Source organism: Crinia signifera, chromosome 11 (genome assembly GCF_055691185.1).
Source record: "Crinia signifera chromosome 11, ASM5569118v1, whole genome shotgun sequence".
In the NCBI taxonomy this organism is placed as follows: Eukaryota; Metazoa; Chordata; class Amphibia; order Anura; family Myobatrachidae; genus Crinia; species Crinia signifera.
In genome coordinates this window covers 61,071,281-61,090,908 of record NC_139227.1, presented here as the reverse complement: position 1 = coordinate 61,090,908, position 19,628 = coordinate 61,071,281, and the positions used below count along the sequence as shown (strand labels likewise).

General features: G+C 44.6%; 1 protein-coding gene across 3 annotated transcripts in view; it reads left to right on the top strand.

The window, feature by feature from the left end:
- LOC146046198 (serine/threonine-protein kinase D1-like) overlaps positions 1 to 19,628 on the top strand; it is a 179,286-nt gene that overhangs the window by 85,462 nt on the left and 74,196 nt on the right. For all 3 annotated transcript variants that reach the window (XM_083165423.1, XM_083165421.1, XM_083165422.1), the window contains exons 3-5: positions 7,649 to 7,787; positions 9,427 to 9,555; positions 11,840 to 12,024. In XM_083165423.1, coding sequence (XP_083021549.1) covers positions 7,649 to 7,787; positions 9,427 to 9,555; positions 11,840 to 12,024 — 453 coding nt within the window. The remainder of the gene's footprint in view (positions 1 to 7,648; positions 7,788 to 9,426; positions 9,556 to 11,839; positions 12,025 to 19,628) is intronic.

Here is a 19,628-nt window from a genome sequence, read left to right as displayed (position 1 = left end):
GGCGTTGTCCAACACAACAAATCCCCAGGAGAGTCTTAGGGGATAAGCCACTGGGAGATGATTTCCCTCAGTTTCTCTAAGAGGTTGTTGGTGTTGTGCCTCTTCCTGAAACTGGTGATACACAGCGTAGCCTGCTTTGGAAGGAGCTGGCTTGCAGGAGATGCTGCTGCTGCGGAAGGCGATGCATCTACCCAGTGGGCTGTCACAGTGATATTGTCCTTAGTTTGCCCTTTCCACATGTCCGTAGTTAAGTGGACAGTGGGTACAGCTGCATTTGTCAAGGCACTGAGGACACTTTCTGAAGTCCCTTTACATCGCGGGTATCGCCTGCCTAGTGAAGTGGAATCTAGACGGGATTTGGTACCAGGGACACAATACCTCCATCAACCGTCTAAATCCTACTCCACTGATGGCGGACACAGGGAGCAAGTCTAACACCAACATAGCTGTCAAGGCCGTAGTTAGGATGACTGCTATCGTATTTCGTCCTCATGGCAAACGACTGTTGGACGGTCAATTGCTTAGTGAAAGACGTAGCAGTTTTACGACTTCCCCTCTGGGATGATGATCGACTCCCAGCAGCAGCAGCAGTGGCAGTAGTAGGCGTAGCGCTGCAGGATCCTCCGGAGGAATCTCGGATAGAAGAGAAGTCAGTCATGCTGGTGCCATGCCCTGCAGGACTCCCCCCCGATCCGGATCAAGGAGGAATTTGACGAGGGAGTTGGTGGTGTGCTTTTCAGGCACTTGGCTCCAACAGGAGGACCAAGGGATTTAGGTGTCTCTGGACTGCTAGGCACAGTTCCTGAACTAAACACTGATTTATGAAGGATCTTCAGGTGACGTATAAGGGAGAATGTCCCTTGGTGGGCAAGATCATTACCCCTGCTTTTTGGAGCTTATAGCCCCGTACACACGGGGGAGATATATTGCTCAGCAAAACGGGAGCGCACACCCGGCGATTTATCGCCTGCGACCATATTTCCAGCGATTTCAGCCCCTATCGCCCCCGTGTGTACACAGCTTTACATAAGCTACATATGGCAATACATATGTTGTCCAGATTCAGATAAAAAAGTCCAGACTGTAGTGGTGGATTTATTGGCAATACATGGACAACAACTGTTTCCCCCCCTGGGGCCTCATATAAACAAACCACCTCAGCATCCTCCTCGTCAACTTCCTCCTCAGCACCAGCTACATCAATATCCTCCTCCTGGTGTACAACATCACCTTCATTATTAAAATCTGGAACTAGACTGTGGGTGATCCTTCCAGCATATGCAGAAAGCGTACTGCAAATGGTGGAAGGAGCCACCTCTTCACGTACAGTGATGGGAAGGTCCGGCATCACAACCACTGACACCCTTGGACTCTCCTTGGGGATTTGGGATATGTCTTTAGAAGTTTTGCTGTGTTTTTTTAGTCGTGTCAGCTTAACTCTCTTAAATTACTATAGGGCGGGGAGAGAGGAGGAGGACTTTGATCGTCATATGAAGCTGAACCACTAGTCATGCACTGAGGCCATGGCCTTAGCCGTTCCTTGCCACTCCGTGTCATAAATGGCATATTGGCAAGTTTATGTTTCTCTACCAATGATTTACATTTACTTTTTCGAATCCTTTTACCGAACTTTGGTTTCAATTTTACATGCCCTTTGCTTTCACACTGGGCATCGGCCTTGGCAGATGACGTTGATGGCATTTCATTGTCTATGTCATCATGACAAGTGGCAGCAGCTTCAGAACTATGAGAAAGCGGCTCCATATTTTGGATCTCCATTATTTTTGTTAAGTTATACCACAGGACAGCACCACTAGTAGGTAGGCCCCAGCCAACTGGAATTATATACTGGTAGCCAGTGGCAACAGCCGACTGGAGTTATATACTGCAATTAATAATACTGGTAGGCAGTGGCAACAGCAGACTGGAATTATATACTGCAATAAATAATACTGGTAGCCAGCGGCAACAGCCGACTGGAATTATATAATGAAATAAATAATACTGGTAGGCAGTGGCAACAGCAGACTGGAATTATATACTGCGATAAGTAATAGCGGTAGCTACCGTCAACAGCCGACTGGCTTTATATACTGCGATAAATAATACTGGTAGGCAGTGGCAACAGCAGACTGGAATAATATACTGTGATAAATAATACTGGTAGCCAGCAGCAAAAGCCGACTGGAATTATATACTGCGATAAATACTGGTACAAAAAGAGGGGGGGTGAACAATCGCACTGGCAGTGTTTATAAGGTAACCCCTTGTTTCAATCAATATTCATAGGCTTTATTATGTGGGGTGTGCTGTCACTTCAACAGTAATTTGAGCAATAACAAGGGAAGAGAAGAAAGACTGTTATGTACGTGTCGCACTGTTAGGACAAGAAAAATTAATAAAATGTAACCTTTAATTGTTTATTTTAAGATTTGCGACATATAAAAACAATTGCCAAGGAGGCAAAGAGGAAGAAACAAAGTGTTTTTAAAAAAGGGGATATAGATCTTCTCAAATCGAACCCCAAAGTCCTGTTCCCAGTGTAATTGCTAGATTAGGTGCGTGTTGCTGTATATCTTACAGTGTGTACCCACTCATGAAATGAACAAATCTGTTACAATTTTCACTTAATTAAGTTACTTTTGTTTAATATTAGTTTATAACACAGATTGCTCCCAAGGACTGTGCAGATAAATTAGGACAGCAAAGTAAATATGTCTGTTTGGTCCTTTTAAACATCAAAAAAAGGGGTTGCCGCCTAGTATCTGCACAGATATTGCGCAGTGTGTAGCACAGTCTTAAATAATAACAGACTACGGGGCCGGCTGGTAGTATACGTGCCGTATTTCACATCTAAAGTGTACCCGTTAGATCTGATATTGGGAACACAAATCGGCTGTTAGTGTTCTCCGCCGTTTGTTTGGTTCCTCTCCGCAGGGAAAGTGGCTTGTACGTATGCCACTGTTCCTGGCTGTGCTGGTAGTGCGTCGGTGTCTGTGGGGAGATCACAGTCAGTGGTAAGGCTGTGATTCTCCAACTCGCAGACCCGCGTCGCGCTCCGTCACTTGACACTGCGCCTAACAGAGGGACGCACCGGCCGGGTGCTGTATCTGCACTGGCATGCTGTAATCACATCTGAGTCTTGGGGGACCGTGGTCAGGTTCTGACCCCACAGCTCCTATCAGATGCGCCCTCTGTGAGTGGATACTGTAACGCCCTATACATCAATCAAAATACATTTCATGGGGGAAGGGGACATGGGGATATTTCACACACTAAGTGTGTCTGGTCAACGCGCGTGTCGCCACCAGCTTCATCAGGACCAATACTGGTAGGCAGTGGCAACAGCAGACTGGAATTATATACTGCGATAAATAATACTGGTAGGCAGTGGCAACAGCCGACTGGAATTATATACTGCGATAAATACTGGTAGGCAGTGGCAACAACAGACTGGAACTATATACTGCGATAAATACTGGTAGCCAGTGGCAACAGCCGACTGGAATTATATACTGCGATAAATACTGGTAGCCAGTGGCAACAGCAGACTGGAATTATATACTGCGATAAATAATACTGGTAGGCAGTGGCAACAACAGACTGGAACTATATACTGCGATAAATACTGGTAGCCAGTGGCAACAGCCGACTGGAATTATTTACTGCGATAAATACTGGTAGGCAGTGGCAACAGCAGACTGGAATTATATACTGCAATAAATACTGGTAGGCAGTGGCAACAACAGACTGGAACAGTACACACTGCCATAATACTGGTAGCCAGTGGCAACAGCCGACTGGAATTATATACTGCGATAAATACTGGTAGCCAGTGGCAACAGCAAACTGGTATTATATACTGCGATAAATTCTGGTAGCCAGTGGCAACAGCAGACTGGATTTATATACTGCGATAAATACTGGTAGCCAGTGGCAACAGCAAACTGGAATTATATACTGCGATAAATACTGGTAGCCAGTGGCAACAGCAGACTGGAATTATTTACTGCGATAAATACTGGTAGCCAGTGGCAACAGCAGACTGGAATTATATACTGCGATAAATACTGGTAGCCTAGGCAGTCACAACAGCAGACTGGAATTATATACTGCGATAAATACTGGTAGCCAGTGGCAACAGCAGACTGTTGACTTAAAAGCAGGTAGGCAATGTAACAAAGCAATGAAGAAGTCAAGTCAGATGCTTGGTTGCATAGGAAGAGGTATCAGCAATAGAAAGAAAGAAGTAATAATGCCACTGTATAGGTCATTGGTACGACCTCACCTAGAGTATTGTGTTCAGTTCTGGAGGCCATATCTCCAGAAGGATATAAATACATTAGAGACTGTGCAAAGAAGGGCAACTAAAATGGTGCATGGCCTACATCACAAAACGTACCAGGAAAGACGAAAAGATCTTAATATGTATACTTTAGAGCAGAGAAGGGAAAGGGGGGACATGATAGAAACTTTCAAATATATCAAGGGTTTTAACAAGGTACAGGTGGGAGACATTCTTCACAGGAAGAGGAGCAACAGAACACGAGGACATGCACTGAAACTAGAGGGAGGAAGATTCAGGGGAAATGTGAGGAAGAATTACTTCACAGAAAGAGTAGTAGATAAGTGGAATAGACTACCATCAGAGGTGGTAGACGCAAATACAGTAGTACAATTTAAACATGCTTGGGATAGGCATATTAATATCCTTACAAAAAAATAAGGATCAAATATGGTTTGAGGTAACATGTTTAGAAAAGGGGCAGACTAGATGGGCCAAGTGGTTCTTATCTGCCGTCAAATTCTATGTTTCTATAATTATATACTGCGATAAATAATACTAGTAGCCAGCGGCAACATTCTTCCTGCTTCCACCAACAATCGTGTGGCAACCTATATAAATACAAAGCTATCATTGTGTGTCAGAAGGCATTCCAAGTTGGACCATATGTCTGGAGTGAGTACAGCGAGGCAGGATATAGACCAATGGTGGTTTCCAAGATAATGGGCATAGCATGGTGAACAAGCCAGTGATCATTACTGGGTACCAGGATAGACCGCCATGGTTTCAAGAAACAACAGGTGTAAGTACTGCAGCTTCAAAACAATGGCAGCAAAGGGATGTGCTTAGAGTTAGTTATACAGAACAGTGATGCCAGGCCAGAGCCGGCCTTAGGCATAGGCAAACTAGGCAATTGCCTAGGGCATTTGGAATGCCTTGGGGCAACAGCAGCTTCTGCTGATTAAAATGATATGCAGCATGCAGTAGCGAACGCAGGGGGGGTTTCTGGGTACCCAGAAACCCCCCCAGGAATCTGAGGACCGTAGTCTGAAAGATGAGGGTCCCCTCTTTCCATGGGTACAAGAATTTTTAAAATCAGCCCTGGGGAACCGGAGAAATCTGACTTCAAAACAGTGGTCCCCATCCAAGCCTGTTAATTGCTATCCCCAGTCAGATATTTCAGTTTCTGAGGGTATATTCCAAAAGCTGGGACTCTCCCCCCTTTGATGGACACTAGTAGTTTGTCTCTACTGTGCCCAGAACCAGAGATATCAGCCTTCCAGCAGCTGGTTACTGCTCCAGCTCCACACACCTGGTATGTAGTTTTATATTCTCGTTGGCGGATTGCTCTGCCTCCTGAACTCTGATCCCCTAGTCCCCAATAGCATTTGGTAGGTGGGTTTCTCTAGTTTTTAATTCCATTAAAAGCTAAGAAATCTAGTTCCGGGAACTGGCGATATCTGCAGTCAAGCAGGCTGTCCTCCCACCAGAAAATTATGAATAATAAGCCCACTCCACCCACGGGACATCAAAGCTTCTGCTCATAGCACCCTCCACCCCTACTGCTGGAGGATAGGTAGGGGCCCAATACATTGCTATGCCCAGGGGTCTACACTGCTGTTTTGTATATATATTTACATATATATATTTCTTATTATTATTTATATACATTTGGTCTATCTATAATACTTTAACTGACCCGGCATATACTGGGTCACCTAAGTGTCCATCTCCGTGCTTTGCTCCGCCCCTCTGGAAACCCCCTTCTGAAAATCCTGCATTTGCCCCTGGCATGCCTATATTCTGTGAGTGAGTGAGTGAGTGAGTATCTGCATATGAAATAGTGTATTCATGGAAATCACTGTAACATATGCAGGTACAGACACAGTCGCACACAGAATATATTCATGCCACATATCATTTTAATCATCATTTTAATCATCAGAAGCTCCTTGTGTGTGCTGGTCATAACAATGCAAATAAGACGAATTTTCAGCAAAAAAGGCACCCAACGTTAGCAGAACTGGCCAGGAGCTGCATGGCCTATTGAATCAAGTTGTATGAGGAAACATCGGTATTCAAGCAGAGGCAGAGGTCACAGTGTTAGCGGCTGTGCGAGTACTGTCTGCGGGTGGGTTGGTTGTGCAATAGTGTTTGGCATATGTGTAAGGAGCATTATGTGTGTCATGTATAAATGCCTTAATAAAGTGCGACATGTGTGTAACAGGCATTATGTGTGTCATGTGTATAAGGGCATTAATAATGTGCAACATATGTGTAATGGGCATTATGTGTGTCATGTGTATAAGGGCATTAATAATGTGCAACATATGTGTAAGGGGCATTATGTGTGTCATTATGTGTATGAAGTCCATTAATAAAGGTTGGCATAATGTGTAAGGGGCATTATGGTTATAAGGACATTAATAATGTGTGACATGTGTAAGGGGCATTACTGTGTTGTATTATCAGGGGTGCCGAGAGAAAGGGGTAGGGGGTACAAATTACCCAGGCCAAAGTCTGATGGATGGGCCCAGTGGGGGCCCCGGCCCCCTCCCCTTAAGTGACAGCAGCCGCTGCAGCTCTTCTCCTCTGCCCAGCACACACTGCTTTGTGCTGGGTTGCAGTGTGGCCATGGAGGTGCTTAAAATACAATATTTTCTCAGGATTTTTTTCTAAGGGTATAATGTGAATAATGTGAGGAGTAATGTACATAAGGTAAAGTGGTACTACTGTGTGATGTAACGTGAATAAGGGACATTATCGCATGATATAATGTGAATAAAGTTGCACTACTGTGTGGCATAATTTGAATTGGGGGAAGTATTGTGTGGCTATGCCCCTTCCCAGCAAGAACACACCCCTGTTTGGCCTGCGCACCGAATGTGTGAACTGTTTCTATTTAAAATATTGTGAGTAGGAGCACCAAAATGATGACTGCTATGATGAGGGTTGATGGTGCTGGGAAAGAGGAGCAGGGTCAGAGGCGGAACTAGTGGTGGTGCTAGGGGGCACCAGCCAAAATCTTGCCTAGGGCGTCATTTAGGCTAGGGCCGGCTCTGTGCCAGGCTATCGGATAGAGCTATTCTTAAGCATGTCTGCCAACTTGAGCTGTCTGGCCTTTCCACCTAACAGAGGATGTTTTAAAGACATCATACTAATTAATTAGTAGTGGTAGAGCCTGGAATGGCTCAAAATACTGTATATACCAAATGCTGTTTCCACCGGAGAGAATTGGCTTTTGAATAATGGCATTTTTACAGTAGCCCTCTCCTTGACATGTAATGTATACGACCTGCTTTCCATTATACTGTATGTATGCTTCAGTTTCATACATTCATAAATTTTTCTCAATATTTCCAGTACCCTGAATATGGATTTCTGGGAGTTTCTGAAAAGATCCAACTCTTCCGTCACAATCTTACCTCAGAAAATGTCCTGGAACGTCTTCTACTCAGCAGTTCCATCACTGAAGGAGATTTGGTTGAAGTTGTTCTGCCAGGTGAGCATCTCAAAATTGTCATCTCATAATGTTTTATACGAAAAAAAGAGAAGAAAGGGACTGTTTTATGGGACGCACACTGATACGATTGAGATAAAACTTAGCTTTAAATAAATTTATTTTCAAATTCCCTTTTAATAATTTGAGGGAAATAGTAGTGAAATAAAGAAGTTAAAATCACGGACACACACAAAACCACATGTAACATACACACATGTATAGTGCTCGAAAAGTAAAAGGGTGTATTTTAAAACCACAGCGATGTGTTACTGGAAAATATTGTATTTATTATAGCACACCCTTGTAGGGATACAGTTATCACTTGTAGCCTTAATTGGCTTGAATATTCAGTGGTATTCAGATTGGGGAGATTTCAGCTCCTGAGTATATAATGATTATTACTGTGGATTTATTTATATAAATCAGATGTAATCCAACAGTACTCAGCTGCCACCTAGTGGTGGTTAACTAGCTGGAAATATTCACATCTATATAATCAGATCTTATTCAGGTTAATGTAGCAATAATTTGCTTAACAATCTATTTTAAGCAGATAACCTGACTCTATAGGTGCAGTTTGTTTTCTATAATGCTATAGGTGCAGCATTATAGAAAACAAACTGCACCTATAGAGAATGCTCATGGGAATGTGTTTCATGGGCTTTCCAATGAAAATGCTGGGCATTCCCATGGTGATTCGCTGATGACGCGGGTGCTGGGGCAGGCAGCTGACGCAAAATGCAAAACATCCATTTGCATGCATGTGGGTGAAATGTGCATGCAGCAGCTGTTCGTGCGATCGGTATGCAGCATTTATTTGCGAGACAATCAGAATGACCGGTACTCTTTACCTAGAAGGGCGGCCATCGCGGGCATCGCATGCACTAAAAAATCGCATGCGATGCGACCGACGCGATGCCCGCGATTTCCCATAGGGAACAATGTTAAATGTCCCAATTGACCCGATTTTCCTGTTCAATGTCTCAATTGACCCGATTTTTCCATAGGAAATAATGTTAAATGGCCCACAGAGGCCAAATAGGCACCCTGAAGTGTGAAATGGCCCCCACAATTGTTAACGACACCCCACGATCAACGTCAACCCGAAGCGTGGCGAGCGCAGCGAGCCCGCGAGGGGCGGCGGTACGCGTCCTACGACCTTTTCATACCCCCACTATCCACGTCGGCGTGGAGTGGAGAATAGAAAGTGTGGCGAGCGCAGCGAGCCACCGAGCCTGAAGCGTGGCGAGGGGACACGGACACCTTCACAGGTATACGCGTCCCCTCGCGGGCTTTACAGCTGACCGCGTCCCCTCACGGGGCGCGCTGCGCTCGCCACGCTTCGGGCTCGGTGGCTCGCTGCGCTCGCCACACTTTCTATTCTCAACTCCACGCCAACGTGGATAGTGGGGGTATGAAAAAGTCGTAGGACGCGTACCGCCGCCCCTCACTCGACCTTGTGTGTTGACTGTCTACCTAGACTGTCTGACCACCATTCGGATACCCTAAATTCTGACTGCACATATTTCTTTTTCATTTTATTTTCCTGGTAGAAGAACATGGTTCTCACTTGTTTCCTAGTCAAGTATTTATTTTCCAGGCAGTGATAAATTGCCATCTCTCTTCTGTTTTCATGTAGCTTCTGTCTCCCTGGACTTCTCAATACGGCCTCACATCCTCCTAGTGCACTCCTACAAATCTCCCGCTTTCTGTGACTACTGTGGAGAAATGTTGTTCGGCTTGGTGAGACAGGGACTAAAATGCCAAGGTAAGTGCCCCAACAAGGTAAATAGCCTATCTTTTGTTGTTACTTTGTTGCCTGATATGGATTCATGGATTGGTGGCAAAGTTAGGTATTTGGGGTATTTACTAATAGTAGAACAATTGTATGTGTGTATGGGAATAGATATGGTGCATGGTAATTGACGCTATATATGCTGTGGCAGAGACAGCATACCTCCACGTGTTGCAATGTTGGGTAATCAGCAGCACCTGTTATATCCTGATATAAGGATTTCCAGGACAAAGGGTAAATGCTCTTGATGGTGAATTAGCTGCCCAAGCGATAGGCTGGGGTATGGGTTATGGTAGGGACCACTGGAGCGTTTGCAAGAGTCTGTTCTATGCTGGATTATCTTTATGCTGCTGCCTGTAACTACGCTTGCCTATGGAATTAATATGGTATGCTGTGTCCTGCTTTTTAATATAAAGATTAAAGTCTTAATTTGAATCCCCATGTATGTGATCATTTTCACAATACATATGTACAGTAGGTTTTGTGCTCATTATTGACCCAACTTGGTGTTCATTAAACATGACATTCAGAAACCTCAGAAATAGCTTTCATAATTTAGTGCTGGGCAAACGTTTTCTCTTCATAAATTAAATATAAGGGTCAAAAGCAATAAGTGTTCCTATCTGGTCTAGCATTGCGTGTACGCTCAAAATATTATGGCTTCCATTTACTTTGTTAGTGTCCTGCATAAATGAATGTATACTATAACACATTAAAATAAACCCCCTGCATGTTTTAAGGGTGAATTTGGTGCTCAGCTTCTTGGTTCTTCTTGCCAGTCTGACCCTTTCTTTGAGACATGATATCACATGTGCAGTGGGTAGGGAAGGCCCAGGGCATAAGTCAGGACATCCACAAAGATGAACAAAATGATCAGGTCCAGCTGCTCAGCATCAACATCAAGTGGTGTGATCAAGCAAGTGTCTATTAGCGCAACTGTAGATTGACTTCACACATATGGCCTTAATCAAACCTGTCAGCAAGCACTGCAGGTGGGGAAAATGGAACACGTACAGAGAGAATTACATTTGGGTACGATGTGTTCAAACTCAAATCTAAATTGCAGTGTAAAAATAAATCAGCCAGTATTTACCCTGCACAGAAACAAAAAAACTCACCCAAATCTAACTACACCCCCTTGCATGCGGCCGAACAGGAGAGAAATCATTTGATGGTCGCAGCCAATCAAATGATTCCTCTCCCCTTCATTAATAAAGGTCAGTCCAAACTGACTTTTATTCCGGCTGCAGATCACCAAAAAGTGGGCGGTTGCTGACATCAAGTGACGTCAGCCCCCACCCCAAGCAGGCATCAGCACATTTGCCTGTGTAGGGGAACACCCTGCGTTTTTATGGGGGCGCACATAAAACACTGGGCGTTCCCCTGCTGCTGCACTTTATGGGCGGTATTCAATGTGAATACCTGCGAGGTGCAGCGAATCCTTTTTTGGATTCGCTGCACATTCGCCACGTTCCGGAGCCGGCGGGCTCTGGTTTTCAACGAGTCAGGGGCAGCGAGCCCCTGACTGGCGAATATGAGCTCCTGCGGCGATTGCCGCAGGGAGCCTGAGGACGGTGCCAGGCAGAGAGATGGTAGTCTCTCTGCCTAGCCCAGACCTTTGTGGGGGGTTAGGTGGGCTCCCCGGGTGCCAGGCAGCACAGGCTGCCCCCCCGGGGGTGCCAGCAGGGGAGCGTATATTCACTACACACGATCGTAATGATCGTGCAGTGAATATATGAATATGTAATGAGCGGCTCGGCTCCGGCGCCCCCTGCTGGCTGCTGTGTAAAAAAAAATCAAAAAAAAAATAATATTATTTTTACAATTAAATATATATTCATGTGCTAACAGCACATGAATAAAAATAGCATGCCCCTCCTCAGAATAAAATTCCTGATTTTTTTACACCAAATGTAAAAAACAAAACACTTTATTTTAAAAGTTCACATTCCACTTCGCCATAAAAAGATAGCGATTGCTACTCGGTGAATCATGGCGAAAAAAACCTTGAAATGTATTCGCCATGTGGTCATTGAATAGGGTGATTCACCGTTTTTGTCAGAAATTCGCCAAACAGCACAAATTCGCCATAAAAACCTGGCGAATCAGGCTCATTGAATACCGCCCTCAACCTGTCTGTGTATCAGTGGCTCTCATTTATTACATGGAAGTAAAATATTATATTTCTCTGATTTTATTATATTCAACAGTTGCTAATGATATTCCATAGGATGATAGATTTCCTTCTATTTTCCAGGTTGTGGCCTTAATTATCACAAGCGTTGCGCCTTTAAGATACCCAATAATTGCAGAGGAGTAAAAAGAGGTCACCTTTCCAGTCGCTCATTTACAGGAGCTAGCTCTATCACCAAGCAAAGAGCTGTGACACTGCCAACTGGAGGAAGCCTGGAGGACTTAGGGGGGCCTAACACAGACCAGCAGGTAAGCTGCTCTTACACAAATTAATAAATAGACCAGGGATGGGGAACCTTCGGCCCGCCAGCTGTTGCTAAACTACACATCCCAGCATGCCCTGCAACAGTTTATAGCATGGCCAAATAGCAAAACTTTAGCAGGACATGCTGGGATGTGTAGTTCAATAATAGGCTGTAGGGCAAAGGTTACCCATCCCTGATATAGAATTATTCAACGCCTTAAAAAGTTAATCATTTTGTCTGTTTTACATATAATAATAACACAGATTATTCCAGTTATAATTTTTACTATAAATCAGTAAGCTTCTAACGTACATTTTCTAACTCATTTATCTGTAGATTTTGTAAACAAAAAATAAACGCTTATAGCTTTAATCCCATGTGCTGTGGAAGCTCCAAGTTTGCATAGATAAAAGCTAGGGCCCTAACAGTTCGCTTTCAGTTAGCCAGTGAATCATTAAAATGTTATAATTTAAAAAAAATTATGTGTATAGTGCTTTTTAAATATTGTTTGTCTGTTCTGGGGGACTAAGATAGGGATGGCCATCGACTATTGATGTTCCCAAAACATCGATGGTTGGGACCTAGTGCTCAATGTTTTGGGCATCAATAGTGCAGGGTCAAATAGTTTTATGCCATCTATGGATGGCTTGCGGTGGTATAGGTTGGGGGCGCATACTGCATCCAGCAGCATCTCTGCAGGCGGGCGTAGAAGAACCTTAAACTGGATTGATAGATAGTTAAACTTTCTTCTGTGCATGCACGCACATCCCGGATGGGCAGGCCGTCCGCAGCAACGCGGCTGCCCGTCCCGTTGCTCTGTGCATGCACGGCAAAGCGATAGCAGGAACCATCGATGGTAGGTGGTAGAATGTTTTATAGCTGTCGATGGTTCCTGCTTTAAAAGCCATCAATGGGGGATGACCATCCCTAGACTGAGATACTTCCTGGTTTTATACTGCTTGTTCTCTACTGCTGTAAGGGTCTGAGTTAGAGAGTCTATCTGTTTGCAACATTTCTATCTGGACAAACCATTTTGTGCATCAGTGGGGAAATGTAAATTGCACAGTGCTCCGTGTGAGAAGGAGCATTGCCTAGCCAAACTCTAAACCAGGGGTCCTCAAACTACGGCCCGCGGGCCACATGCGGCCTGCTTAGGACATTTATATGGCCCGCCGGACTTCCTGCGCCTTTAAATACAAACACAGCCGCTGCCCGTTTTTATTGCACCAAAAAGATGGCCACGGGAGGGCTGCGCGCATGCCCGACTGCACGCAGCTCCTTCCATTGACCTTTTTCTCCCGCCCATGGGCAGGACTGCCCACCTACGTGCGGTGTGTCGGGCTGCAGCAGGAGGCAGGAAAACAGCTCCTGCTTCCGTTCCTGCCATACACCAGGCTCCGCGGGCAAGCAGCCCCGACGCTGGGCTGTATGTCTAGCGGGCTGCAGCAGGAGGTAAGAAGGGAGAAAGCTCCCTGCTTCCTGACCCCCGCCCCCCCCCCCCCCCAAATATAAAGATGCGCTGATATATAGAAGTCGAGGAATGGTGCGCGGCCACATTAAAAAAACCGCACACCACTTCAGTGCATCAGCGCAACCCCTCCCTCATGTTTTCCGGTGGCCACTGGCTGCTGCTGGCCTGGGTAGCCTTGGCAGAACAGGGACAGGCTGGTAGTATGTGCTGACATGTATTCCTCCGTGCTGTGGGCAGGTGAGGCAGAAAGGTCTGCGGCTGCGGCGGGGAGCTGTGTAACTAACTAGAAATGGTACACGCAGCTCCCAGCCACTGCTTGTGATCCTAGACATGAGCAAGCGCTGGGGTGGGAGACTGAAAGTGGCAGCAGTGCTGTTTCTGCTGGGAATGCAATGAGCATTTAACCCTTGGGGTACAAGCATGTAAACACCATGTATAGGCAGATAATAAGATATATGCAGTGTGCATAGGAATTTGTTCATAATTTTTGTTTTTACTATAGTCCGGCCCTCCAACGGTCTGAGGGACAGTGAACTGGCCCCCTGTTTAAAAAGTTTGAGGACCCCTGGTCTAAACGCTAGTGTAGAAATCAGACTGACCAATATATGTGCAGAATGTAGAAATGTGTTATATTTGCCATGCAGGCAACAAAAAAAATTGTAAGTAAATTTTATTGGGTTATGTATAGAAAAGTACAATTACAGACAAAATGAGATAAGACCTAAATCTCGTAGGCTCAAATGACAAGAATGTGATTATAATTAAAAGAGATAAACAGATATCAAGAGCATATAAAATAATAAATCACAAAACCATATACAGACAGAAGACAAAGGACAAGCGGGAAAGAACACAAGGGGCCAAATGTAATAGGGTGAGAGTTTCAGAAAGTGAGAGATTTTGAGAGAGTTTTCCCATGTTTTTTAAAGCAGCAATCAATTACACTGCAAAACCAGGTTGATGTTCCCATGTAATTGATTGCTGCTTTAAAAAACATGGAAAAACTCTCCCAAAATCACTCACTTTCTGAAACTCTCACCCTATTACATTTGGCCCAAGGAAAGAAGTACGGAAGGGAAAGGGAGAAGAAATAGCAAATGTATAAATTTTAGACATGGCAGTCTAATGTTGGCAGCATAAACCAAGTATTATGATGGAGGAGAGAGAGATGGAATATGTTATAATCCGACAGCTACTCGCCTCAGAATTTTCCATGTAGTCCCTTCAAATAACTTCATGACAAGACATTGGTGGTCATCATCTAATGTTACGACTTGAATGAAGAATTTTGCATTTTTTGTAAAACTTTTCAACTCCATTCTCCAAATCAGGAATAGTGGCCCGCCTATCAAAATACAAAACTTGGAGCAATTTTTGTGTAACTTCCGCTAGAGAAGGGGCCGTGCGGTGGGTAAAGTGAAAAAGTATAATCTTTTTGGCATCTGTAATTAGGGATGTGCACCGGCCACTTTTCGGGTTTTGGGTTTTGGGTTCTGATTACCTTGAGGTTTTGGGTTCTAATGGGTTTTGGCAAAACACCTCCTAAGTGTTTTGTGTTTGGATTTTTTGGGTTTTGGGTTCTGATTTTTTGCTAAAAAAGCATAAAAACTGCTAAAATCGCAGAATTTTGGTTTTTATTTTTTGCTCCTTTGCTATATTAACCTCAATAACATTCATTTCCACTCATTTCCAGTCTATTCTGAACAGCTCACACCTTACAATATTGTTTTTAGGGCAAAAGGTTGCACCGAGGTAGCTGGATAACTATGATAAGCCACACAAGTGTGCGGCACAAACACTAGACTGATATGGCACACTTAGCATCCCCTCTAGGCTGATACTGCACACCTAGAATTACCCCTGGACTGATATGGCACAGGTAGCATCACCCCTGGACTGATACGGCACATTTAGCATCACCCCTGGACTGATATGGCACACTTGACAGCACCCCATGAATTGGCAGACTTGGCTTACCCCAGGAATTATACGGCACAGATGGTGGCACCCCTGACCTGATACAGCACACATGGAATTATACGGTACAGATGGCGGCACCCCTGGACTGATACGGCACACATGGCGGCAGGCATGGAATTATACGGCAGACAAATTCCTGCAGTAAAAATAAAAATTTGTATTCTTTTAATTATAAAAAAGAGCAGCACACCTTACTTAGCAACACCCCATGAATTATACAGCACTCTTGGCTCACCCCTGGACTACAGCGCATTTAACAGCCCTTGCAGTAAAAAAAAAAAACACCTTATTTTTATTTTCAATAAAAAAAAGGGCAGCTCCCCTGGTCTGATATGGGACACATGGGGCATCCCTGGAATTATACGGCACACATGCGGGCACCCCAGGACTGATACAGGACACATGGGGGCACCCATGGAATTATATGGCACACATGCGGGCACCCCTGGACTGATACAGGACACAAGGGGGAACCCATAGAATTATACGGCACACATGCGGGCACCCCTGGACTGATACAGCACACATGTGGGCACCCCTGGACAAATACAGCACACATGTGGGCACCCCTGGATGGATACAGTACACATGCGGGCACCCCTGGACTGATACAGCACAAATGTGGGCACCCCTGGACAAACACAGCACACATGTGGGCACCTCTGGATGGATACAGTACAAATGTGGGCACCCTGGACTGATGCAGCACACATGCGGGCACCCTGGACTTATACTGTGCACTGGCAGCAGTCATTTAAACATTTTTTTTTTTTGCTGAATTAAAATAATGTAGCCCCCTCTGTAGCACTAGCAGCAGTCCCCTATGCATAAATCATCCCCCCCAGCATGTCATCCCCCCCACTCCGCTCAGCAGACAGCACGGACACATCCGTGCTGTCTGAAATCACCAGCCTGTTTGAAAATGGCGCCGACCGCCGGGAACTATATATCCCCAGGTCTCGCGAGAATCTGAACAGCGGGAAGATGACGTTCGGCCTCGTTTTGAACACAGAAAAATGGCGGCGACCATCGAACTCCCTGGATCAGGCCTCGGATCAGGTAAGTTCGTGGGGGTTCGGATCTCTAGGATCCGAACCCGCTCATCTCTAGCTGTAATGACCACAGCTAGCAATCAGAGTTTAGAATCCTTATCTCCACCTAAATCCCAGGTTCAGTAATTACCACAAATACATGCCAGAGGGTCAGGGCGCAAATTGGTAGCCAAGGGCAAACGCAGGATTTTCAGAAGGGGGTTTCCAGAGGGGCGGAGCAAAGCAACGCAGATGGATACTTAGGTGACCCAGTATATGCCGGGTCAGTTAAAGTATTGTAGATAGACCAAATGTATATAAATAATAATAATAATTAAAAAATAATAATGTAATTATATATATATATATATATATATATATATATATATATATATATATATAAACAGAGAGAAGGAGACTGGCACTCGTGGGTCTTGAAAAAAATTCTGTATTTCAAATGGAAAACCAACCGTGTGGGGCCGCACTGCTATATATATATATAGAACAGACTCTTGTTTTGCGCCTCCAACTTAGTAGCTAATTTATTCGGGCTGCCTTACCTACAAGGACCCCTGTTGGATGGGGACAAAAGGGAATGTGGATGGCAGTTGTGGGTTGGCTCCCTTTTTTTAGACCTTTAGTGATTGGGTCTATATAGCTTTTTAACAAATTTCAAATTGAAAAGTAAAGTCCAGAATTTATAAACATTTATTAAAAAGTTTCTTGTTCCACACTTCAGTGGTGATTGTTTCAGACCATAAAACGTTCAGTAGTATATTTCACAATAGCAAATAAACGATCCCAACGCGTTTCGTCCCAACATGGGACTTCATCAGGGGTTCGCAAAAAGCATTGACAGCTTTCATGAGTTGAGTGTGACTGTAACCAGATGTTATGAACTAGGTCCTTAGAAATTCAGAGGTACACTGTGGCTTTAAGACCTTTTTTTCCTCAATGGTTCAATCGGTATAGTGAACTTTATACGTCCGCATGCACATGAACGAATAGCTTGGTGGGTTGAGGGTTTCTAAGGTATTATTCCCGATAGTCTATTCAAAAAACTGATCCAATTATACGGATGGTTCTGTTAGGTTATTGTTACCTATGTAGAATCAGGTGTATGCACACTCAATATGCCATCCTTGGACTGCTCGGATTAAGGTTCTTTTTGACAGGTGGACCCTCTCATTATGAGGCCGACCTGGACCCTTTCTGAGGTGTCTGCCAGTGGAAAGGTTCAGTGGGAATGTATGTGTATACATATACACACACACACAAATATATATATATACACACATACATATATACATACAGGAGAGTCAACAGAAGTGTAGACCCCTGGGCATAGCAATGTATTGGGGCCCCTACCGATCCTCCAGCGGTAGGGGTGGGGGAAGCTTTGATGTCCCGCGGGTGGTAGGGGGTATTATATCAACCGCTCAGCATGTAGGGCCTGGATCAGTAATTTCCACTAATTATCCCTTTACTGCACAGATGGTGGGAGATGCGGTGGGAGAAGGGGGCATTGGGCTGAATGAAGGGGCCCTGATACATAACTTCCAGGGTGGTAGAGGATGTTTAATACGCAGAGGAGGGGTGTATAGTGGAGTGGGCTTATTATTCATAATTTTCTGGTGGGAGGACAGCTTGCTTGACTGCAGATATCTCCAGTTTCCGGAAATAGATTTCTTAGATTTTAATGGAAATAAAAACTAGAGAATCCCATCTACCAAATGGTATTGGGGACTAGGGGATCAGAGTTCAGGGCCGATTTTTAAAATTCTTGTACCCATGGAAAGAGGGGACGCTCAGCTTTCAGTTTATGGTCTTTAGACTCCTGGGGGGGGGGGGGGGGGGTTGTGTACCCCCCTGCATGTGCCACTGGTACTAGCGAACATAGTATCTATGAGTCAAATCTGATCGCACTTAACTGCCCTAAATTGTGGGAGTGTTGTGGGTATGTCTTGTATCAAAACCTTTGTTCAACCCTGAAGGTGCCCATACACAGTGCGATGATCACATCCCTTATGGGCTGGATCGCATCGCAACGCATGCGTTTTGCATGCGATTTGCGTGTGATGCGATCAGAAGGCAGGTGCAAACACAGCGTGTATGGGCACCTTGAGTCAATAGTACCAGGAAGGGCAGACAAGAAGAATGACCCTTGCGGGGGCCAGCATGATGTAGCAGCATGATGTAGCAAATCAGCTGCCCTCAACTGCAGACTCTTTGTGGGTTACTATACTCAGAATCAGTCCTTTAATGTCCAGCATATCTACCTGCTATGGCTTTCATTCAGTTCCTCTTCTGTCCTCAACAACATCATGGGCCAAATGTAATAGGGTGGAATTTTTTTAGTAGCATAACAAATCACACATGATCGCACATGTTGCAGGGTTCGATTTTTCTGCATATGCTAGAAATCACTTGCGATCTCAGCAAGTTTTTAGTAATGGGATTGTGCTTCTGTCACATTTGTGCATGTGACAGAAGCATGCACAAATCTCACAGATCCATGCATGCTTTTGTTGAATTTGCCTGCTAAAATTAGGTCTATTTGTATGCATTTTTTAAGTCATTATATGCATTTTTAAAATCGCAACCTACTACATTTATGATTTTTTTCAAAGTGAAAACATCTAGGGGGAAATGTAATAGGATGAGATTGGGTAAGAAATGTCCAGTTTTTTTAAGGCGGCAATCATTTACACTGCAAAACCAGTTTGATTTTGCAGTGTAAATGATTGCCGCTTTAAAAAAAACCTGGAGAGTTCTTACCCAAGCTCTCACTTTCTGAATCTCTCATCCTATTACATTTCACCCCTGTGTAATTTTTTTGGTCACTGCAAAACAGACACGCCTGGGATCTTATTCTAGTTTCCATGCTTTTCTACATGTTCGCACAGGGGAGCAATGTTTTGCGACTGCGCATACGCATACACATGTATGCGCATGTGCAGGCACTTGGTGCGAGCCGGCATGGTCCTATGTGTTGACAGGGGGCATAGGGCGGTGTCAAGGGGCTGCGCCCATGTAAATGATGGGTGTTCCCATGTAAATGCGCCGGTGATGTGGGTGCAGGGGATGGGCAGCTGACATCAGCAGATGTCAGCTGTCCGCCCGCTT